This window comes from Gekko japonicus, unplaced genomic scaffold (assembly GCF_001447785.1).
Source record: "Gekko japonicus isolate JY-2015 unplaced genomic scaffold, Gekko_japonicus_V1.1 scaffold3217, whole genome shotgun sequence".
Classification (NCBI taxonomy): Eukaryota; Metazoa; Chordata; class Lepidosauria; order Squamata; family Gekkonidae; genus Gekko; species Gekko japonicus.
The window spans coordinates 106617-115821 of record NW_015162050.1 but is presented as its reverse complement, the minus strand read 5'-3'; the positions used below and the strand labels follow the sequence as shown (position 1 = coordinate 115821).

Here is a 9205-nt window from a genome sequence, read left to right as displayed (position 1 = left end):
AGTTAAGACGGGTTCTCTCATTTTAAAAATGGAATTTAAAAGCATATAACTTTTGCTGAAGTATGCCTAAGGGTTGCCCCTGCTATTTATGGGCTAAAACTCTTTGGGGGCGGGTTTCTCCCCAGACAGTCTTGTATTCTCTACATTATTCTCTTTCTTTTACAGTTGTTTTAAAAAGAAGGAAAACTGTGTAGGGAGCAATATGCATACGAGTGACGTTTTATTTAAGTTGGTCAAAATTCTTTAATTTGACCATGGCGAATTTTTAGTTAACCGGTACAGTCTCTTTCTGTGGAACAGTCAGAAGGCAGTTGTGGCTAGAAAGACAGCAGCAAACACATTATTTGAATATGGCTGGCAAAGAATGCAAAGCTGGGATATACTCCTGAGAACATTTCTGGGGTTTGTATTGACCAGCAAACCATTGCTGTGAATTTAGTCCCGTATGTTGTAGATTCCCAAAGAATCTGTTTTCTTCTTCAAAATTTTGTTTCTCCATTTACAAACCATTTTGTTTTTAAAAAATTAAATTCCCTGGCATGTATTCCCTGGATCACTCAGAGGGGGTAAACTTGGTGCCTACGCTATATGTCCAGGGTTCGGTATGGGCTTGCCACCTCTGGGTTGAGAAATTCCTGGAGATTTAGAGGTGTAGCTTGGGGAGGGCGGGGTTTGGAGAGGGTGTAATGCCATAGATTCCACTCTCCAAAGTAGTAATTTTCTCCAGGGGAATTGATCTCTGAGGGCTCCGGAATGGGGGGCGAATCTGTGGGCTGTGGACTCCAAGTGTCCAGTATAACAGTTTATGCTGCAGGTAAGACTGTTATAGTTTAATGCCCCTACGTACAAGAAAAAGATCCCTGAATTAGCAAACTGGCATGGCAGTGAAAAGGCTAGGACACAAGCCTTTGGTTGCATAGTTTATGCAACTATGGTTTATGCAACAATCTGTGGTTAGTCTGCCAGGCGTAAGGAACCTATCCTCGCTTGTGTATAGGCCTTTTGCCAAGGTGGAGGGCGGGGGAAATAAAGTCTGGCATTTAGACGAATTGGAGTTGGATCAGCTTGGCTAACTTTAAGGTGGCAGTCGCTGAAGGCCAGTGTTGTTTCCTTTTCTATGTATGTCATCCAGAAAGTTCTGTTTTATTGGACTTCTTCATTTAAAGGCCGCGACTAAATGATGTTTGATGAAATCATTGTTTATAAGCCGCAGTTTATCATCTGAAAGCTTCCCCAGTTATCTGTGACCAGGGAATCATTGTGTGAGGAGGAACATGCAAATGAACATAATTGTCAGTTTTGCACATGTGAATGTGATCAGTTATCAATTGCTAAAACCGCAAGAGAACTGTTGAACCACTTTGTCCCTTGCACCATGACTTCAATTCTTAATTTATTTCCCACGTGCCTGTTATTTTCCTTTAGAAATTTTAGGGAGATGGGGGGGGGGTTTCTTCCACACAGAAAGCACATAAAATACATTTTGAAAATGCATGCTTTGTCATGTTTGACTAGCGTCCAATGGCAAAACCATTACGGCCTGAAATTTCGGGGATCAAAGGCTAGAAGTTAGCTGGCTGATCAGCCTGAGTGTCCAAATTCATATTCAATGATCATGCACCACTATGTTAGATTCTTAGTATAGTAAAGGCACATACTAAACATTTGAGAGGAGAAAGGAAACTTGCCATTCAGACTAACTGTGGCATTGTGGCATGAACTCTGGCAGGCAAGAAGCAACAGACTTAGTGGATATATTTTGAGCAAGCTCTATAGCCCAGGCAAGCCTAGTCAGATCTCAGAACCTAAGTCAGGGTCAACCCAGGTTGGTGTTTGGAGGGGAGACCACCAAGGAATACCAGGGTTGCTATTTATTTATTTTATTTATTTTTATTTTATCAAATTTATATCCCGCCTTCCCCGCCGAGGCAGGCTCAGGGCGGCTTACAACATACATATAAATCTGAACATTAAAAACTCCAATATATACAAAACAATATCAGTTTAAGAATGCAATATAAGATCACAGTTACACAGCACTTAACTATAATACAAAATGGCGACATTCTGTCACCGTTCGAGTGGCCACCTCCAGGCTCCTGCCAGGCTGTTAATCATCTGGCTGGTGGTGATGTTAATATTAAGGCCAGGTTGCTGATGATGTTGATGTTAGGGTCAGGGCCATGGTGTCGAGGCGGCACCCTACTGGAAAGCCTGGTGGAAGAGCTCCATCTTGAAGGCCCTGCGGACTTGCAAAAGGTCCCGCAGGGCCCTGATGTAATCCGGGAGCTCATTCCACCAGTGCGGGGCTGCCACAGAAAAGGCCCTGGCCCTCGTTGCGGCCAACCTGGCCTCTTTCAGGACCAGAAGGGCCAGGTGATTTTGGGACCCAGATCTTAATGCTCTCTGGGGCACAAGTGGAGAAAAGCGGTCCCTAAGCAATGATATTCCCAGTAGTCATGTATGGCTGCGAGAGTTGGACTATAAGGAAGGCCGAGCGCCGAAGAATAGATTCTTTTGAACTATGGTGCTGGAGAAGACTCTTGAGAGTCCCTTGCACTGCAAGAAGGTCAAATCAGTCAATCCTAAAAGAAATCAATGACTGTTCCTTGGAAGGCCAGATAATGAAACTGAAGCTCAAATACTTTGGCCACCAAATGAGAAGGGAGCCCTCGCTGGAGAAGACCCTGATGCTGGGAAAGATTGAAGGTCAAAGAAGACGGGGACGGCAAAGGATGAGATGGCTAGACAGTGTCATAGATGCAACGAACATGAAGTTGAGCAAACTTCAGAGGACGGCGGAAGACTGGAAGGCCTGGCGTGATTTTGTCCATGGGGTCGCGAAGAGTCGGACTCGACTGTGCGACTGAACAACAACAACAAAATAAGTAGGTCCCCGACTATGCAGAGGCAGGCAATGGCAAACAACCTGGGAACATCTCTTGCCTTGAAGACCCTATGGGGTCGGTCGCCATAAGTTGGCTGTGACTTGATAGCATGGGGGGGGGGGAGAGTTGAGAGATACTTGCCATGTAGGCAATTGCCGGCCATCCTGATTTCCCTTGAAAGGGAAATGAAAAGCTTTCCCAATTTCCACACCCTCCGTGCTGCATGCATGCACACGCCTGGACTAAAGATAATTTTACAGGCTAAAAGGGAACACTTAATTACTATTTTAGATGGAGGTTTTATTAGCAACAATGGCACATCATTATTTTGGCAATGTAGATGTTGCCCATGTTTTGCAAGGAAACTCCCAAGGGAACAATACCGTAGCTCTTTGGCGTCTGTGGCTTGATACTTAGCATTTCCAATTAAGGGAACTGATCACAGAACACTGATAGGCCAATGCCCGAGGGCCTATCCAGACATGGCTTCATTTTCATGTATGCTTGCAGGCACCAATAATTGTCGTGTTCCGTCTGTTTGCAGTAGCACATTTTCATGTTGTCCCGTCTCTTTTTCCCACGTTTCCTCTCCTTGCTCATGTTCTTCTTGTTAGCATGACTACACACTTTTGCTCGGTACTTGTAGAGCTCCAGCTCACCGAGAATGCGGAGCAGAGTATTTACTGTAGGTTGGGTTTACGGTGGTCAAATTATACTTTTGCATTTCACCAGGGACACCACGGAGAGGCACTGTGTGCCATTTCCCCCCCCACTTTTTGGCTTCCCTACAGTGTGTGGGAGGGGTTGGTACAGATGTAGACACACAAGCTTATGAACACGTGAACTGACACATCATCATTTACCTGAATTTTTGCATATAACAGGCTCAAGTTTTTTAAAAAACATTCAGAATCTACAATCAGCAGTGTACCAGTCCATCTAGGGATGCCAACCCCCAGGGGGGACCTGGAATTACGGCTCATCTCCCAACTACAGAGATCAGCTCCCCTGGAGAAAATGGATGCTTCGGAGTGTGGACTCTATCGCATTCTACCCCACTGGGGTCCCTGTCCTCCCCAGGTCCCACCCCCAAATCACCAGGAGTTCCCCAACCTGGATCTGGCAACCCTACCTCCATGGCCCCCCCTCCCCCGTGGCCAGGGGGGGCCTGGTAAACTTATGTGGATATTATTATTATTATTATTGGTGCCACCTTGTGGCCATTTTGTGAAGTTAAAAATAATAAGCCCTTTGTTTTGAAGGAGGTTAAGGAGCATGCTCAAAATGGCAAGGAATCATGGAATGGCATCCAGATGATGAAAGCCCTATACCAATGTGCCAGGAAAGATACATGTTTGGGGTAGTGGCAAGGAAACATGAGAATTATAGCAATTGTGGTTGGCACAGCCCTAGGGCTATTGGCACTGCCTTGGCAAATGCTGGGAGATTCTCCCACCTGGAGAGGAAGGAATTTGAGAGCCAGTTTGGTGTAGTGGTTAAGAGTGGGCGAACTCTAATCTGGGAGAACCGGGTTTGATTCCCCACACCTCCACATGCAGCTGCTGGTGTGACCTTGGGTCAGTCATAAGTTCTCTCAGAGCTGTTCTCTCAAGGGCAGTTCTCTCAGAGCTCTCTCAGTCCCTCCTACCTCACAGGGTATCTGTTGTGGGGAGGGAAAGGGAAGGGAATTGTAAGCCACTCTGAGACTCCTTAAGGTACTGAAGGCTGGAGTATAAATCTAACCTTCTCCTCCTCCTCCTCATTCTTCTTGTATTTGCCATGACTTCCTAATCTCTGTTGCAAAGACCACAGAGGGAATTCCTAGAGCATCACTATGGAAGCCATTTTCCAGTTATTTTTTTCTCCTGCTCCTCAGTTTCTTGAGGGTGAAGGACTGGGCCCACAGGTGGGGGTTTACATGCTGCGGGCAGGCAAATGTCAAACCTACACTGCCCACTTGTTCTGTGCACAAAGTTACACATGGGTAAAGGAAATGTTAGTTTACAAGAGGATAGTTTCATGTGTGGTTGGGTCCCAAGAATATAGTAGGTCAAAGTCTACTGCTGGTCAGGGCTGACAGGGAACTCCTTTGTGCTTTCATATTGCAATACAGAGTTTCTCACTCTTTGCTTTGTGCATTGGTAACTGCTTTAAAACTAACACAACATATTTGATAGATTCAGGTGGGTAGCCGTGTTGGTCTGAAGCAGGAGAACAAAGTTGGAATGCAGGGGTGCACCTTTAAGACCAACAAAATTTAATTCTGGGTAGAAGCTTTCATGTGCACGTGCACTTCTTCAGATACAGTGAAATGGAAATTACCAGTTCATACATATAGGTTACATTACATACAGCATAATAAAGAAGTTTAACAGATTCAAGGACCAAACAGGAATGACAAGCTTAATTTATATGGTTACCATTTGTTTGGGTTTAATTTGGGGGTGGGGCATAGTGAAGGAAATAAATATGCTTTGACACATGCTTTTGTTGTGCATATTCCAATATACGTATCTTTGCACTAACAGATGTCAAGAACGCTTCCCTAGCGATGAAGAGCAGACAGCAAGTCCTTAGTGAGGTCAACAAGCGGAGGACGCTCTTGCAAGATAACAGCTGGATAAAGAAACAACCGGAAGAGGAAACGTAAGGAAGGAACACACACTTTGGCTTTTGCCGAGGAGGTTGCTGTCAGTGTTGTTTTGGGGATTCACTTATTACATAAGTCTAGACCTTTGGCTTGGTTTTTTGTTTTTTAAAAATCGCTTAATCTCTTGCAAATGCAGCCTTCATTAGCCGAGTTTCCCTTGCGAACCCTTTTAAGGAAGGTTTGCACAAGTTATGACTTCTCAAGGAAAAGCCAGCCAAGAAGCCAGCCTACCAAGGGCTTTATTTATTTACTTAATAATCCCCTTGTTTTGGAGTCTTGCATAGACAGCAAAAGCAGGACGCCTGTGGAGCCCCTGGGATGGGGGCACGAGGCATAGAGGGGTATGCCGTGTTCAGCATGTTGTGTGGGCCCATGGGAAGAAGGTTTTCTGAGCCTGCTGCAAGTCTTTCTCTCCTTAAATCTTCCTGACAGATGCATCCTCTTTGCAAAACTTTTTTTAAAAAGGAAGCCAGGATTAAAATACTTCTCGGGAACAGCCCCAGCTCCTGAGCAGTAACGGCACTGGGTGCCCGAAGTCCAGCTCCACAGAGGAGCATGTGCCTTTCTCAACTCTGGCCTCCTCTAGGGATGCCAGCCTCTATGGCCTTGTACCCCACTGAGGTCCCTGTCCCCCCCAGGTTCCATCCCTGAATCTCCAGGAGTTTCCCAACCTGGATCTGGCCACCCTCCCCCCCATTTCCCGCCAGTGGCCGGGGGGGACCTGTCAATCATACCCATCACTGAGTTGTATTGGCTACTTTTGCCTGACTCTGTGAATGGAGGATGTTTCTTCACATCTCTGTTTCCGGACTGCCTCCCTGCTTTGCTTTGCTTTGCTTTGCTTTGCTTTGCTTTGCTTTGCTAGGGATGTTCCCAGATGTTTCAGCTTTTAAGCTGCTGCTTCTCCCTTCCCCCTGCTGCCTTTTCGTCTGACATGGGAGGAACAGCAATGAAGCAGGGGCAGTCTTTGTGATTCTGGGACCCTGGACAAAAGTCATGGATGGGGCCCCAGAACCGCAGCGTGCAGTGAGCATGGTGGCTTCCGGGCAGCGGCCTGAGAGTCAGTCAGCTCAGCTGTAGGCAGTCGGGGAGGGCTCCCCCCAGCTTAGATCTGGTCGCCCCAGCCATTCCCTGAGTGACTCTCCTACTTGCCATTGTCATCTCGGTAGCCATGACAGTGGTTGGGAGGGAAGCAGGGGACCTCAATAGTCAGGGGAAGTGTTCCCTCTAAGCCGAGTTAGCGTGAGCTAGCTCACCGTTTTTTAGCCTCCGGCTCACACATTTTTGTCTTCACTCAGGAGGGGATGGCTCCGGAGCAAACTAATCCGTGCCGTAGCCAAATTGCTCGCTGACAACTTTAATGCCCGTAGCTCACACAGTAGAATTTTTGCTCACAAGACTCCGCAGCGTAGAGGGAGCATTGGTCCAGGGGTACCTCCCATGCAGGGGCCTTGCCTCATAGTGAAGGTATGGAGAGCTCCCCGCCAGCCAGGGCAACTGTCCAGCCCTGAATGCCACTCTGTGCCTCCTTAAAAGCAGGCTCCTCTACCTGATGCTTCAGGATCACTCCACGTGCAGCCCTCTGATGTCACTTCCTGCACATGCCACTGCACTTCCTGTTGCTGGGGCAGTGGTTCAAGTCAAAAAAGATATAATAAGGGGTCACAGTGTGCAGATACATGCCAACAAACAAGAAACCACTGTGATAAAATGACAATGACACATTTAATAAATTCTGTAGACATTGTGCAGTAAACAGAGTCCAACTTATTCATTTTCTCAACAGAGTCCAACATATTCCTTTTCTCTTGTCTCGATGAGTACACCGGTTTTTACACTCATTTCAGCTATCTTCCTCATGAGTAATCTTATAAAGTTGGAAGGTATTTTCTTCTTAGTAAATTATCCTGTAAAAAGCATAGTTTTGAGGAGTAGAAACAAACATGAAGCTGAATGTAATAATTTTGTTATCACTTTTAACTAGAATAATTTTAAACTTACTTTCAGTTCCATTGCATATACTAGAATAGGAGCAAGCCAATAACTTAATTTCTATTCGTAGCAGCCAGTCCAAAATTTTTATGTGGCAACAGGCCTACTTTAAATTGGCTGGCATTTGCTCTCCATTTCACATTGTTGGCTGGTAGCTCTCTATTAGTATTGGTAGCTCTCTATTAGTGAGTGCATTTCAGCATTTCATATCTATCTGGCTGAAAGCCTTCTTTCTGTCTCTGCTGGTCTCTCCTGTAGAGACAATGCCCTCATACTCCCACACACATGAAGCCGGGCAAGCTGGCCGTTTGTGATGGAGAGAGTACTCTTTAGATAAGGCTTCTTTCTCTCTCCTTTTGACTGCAACTTGAATATGAGCTGGATCTACTTGAATAAATGTAAAGTTTACCTCTTTTGCAATACACCTTGGGAAATTTATCTACTGCATTTAATATCACGGTTCTATAACTGGGCAAACTCTGCTACATTAACCGAATTTCCCAATACCCACCCCGATTTGTTTGTATCTAGAAATAGGTTTTCAGAGAGACATTGCTTCCGAATGTCAATGGTTCCATTCAGCTATCATGGCTCACAGCCGTTGATAAACCAGTCCTCCAGAAATGGGTCTAACAAAAGCAGGAATCCCCTTTCCTTTGGTCGTGTGGGCTTCTTTGGAATTTGAATCTAGGATCCAAAGAGAAAATCGTCTTCCTAGATCAATAAGCCCATCATTAAACAAAGCATTTGGAGCTGTGGTGGCTCAAGTGGTTAAGACGCTGAACTACAGGCTGTGGAAGGTCGGTAGTTCAGCAGTTTGCGATCCGAGTGTGCCGCATGACGGAGTGAGCTCCCGTCTCTAGTTCCAGCTCCTGCCATCCTAGCAGTTCGAAAGCAAGAAATTGCAAGTAGATAAATAGGTACCACTTTGGTGGGAAGGTAACAGCATTCCGTGCGCCTTGGTGTTTAGTCATGCTAGCCACATGACCACGGAAACATCTTCGGACAGCGCTGGCTCTTCGGCTTTGAAACAGAGATGAGCACCGCAACCCTAGAGTCGGACTCGACTGGCTTTCGAGCAAGGGAACCTTTACCGTTGCCTTTTAAACAAAGCATTAAGGATTTAGGTACTAGACCAGTTGGGTAGCCTTCACACAAGGGCTCCTATCTCTGCTTGCTCCTCTTGATAAAGCCAACAGCTGCAAACTGAAGAGGGATGGAAGGCCGGTCACCATGGGTGTGTGCATGCGCATGTGTGTCTGATTTTGTATGTAACATCAATGGGAATTCTCCCAGGGGAATGTGCTGAAGATCAAAAGAGATCAAAGTACTGATCAGCCACAGGTGACTCAAGTGATTGCATGTTCGACGTTGCTTTAGAGAGAGCTTGCAGTGTGAAGTATTTTGCAAGACACACAGACCACAGGATTTCACTGGAGATGGCAGATTGCTTGTTAAACAAAAGGATGAAACGAATGTAGATCTGGCACGCATCTGCTCCTTCTCCCACACCCAGGAAGCCTGTGTGATACGCAATCTGTTTCTCATAACGGAAGGCTTCTTCAGAAACTTATTGAGGGTCCCTCAGCGAGAAGATAGACAGGCCTGCCAAAAAGGCAGCCCTTAATGACTGACCCTTTCCCTGGCCCGGATAGCCCAGGCTCGCTCTCCCAAT

The 9205-nt window shown here is 46.0% G+C and overlaps 1 protein-coding gene across 1 annotated transcript in view; it reads left to right on the top strand.

The window, feature by feature from the left end:
* The window catches only part of LOC107105604 (sciellin-like), a 90321-nt gene that overhangs the window by 26222 nt on the left and 54894 nt on the right, over positions 1 to 9205 (top strand). Inside the window, exon 3 of the mRNA XM_015405599.1 lies at positions 5417 to 5534. Coding sequence (XP_015261085.1) covers positions 5417 to 5534 — 118 coding nt within the window. The remainder of the gene's footprint in view (positions 1 to 5416; positions 5535 to 9205) is intronic.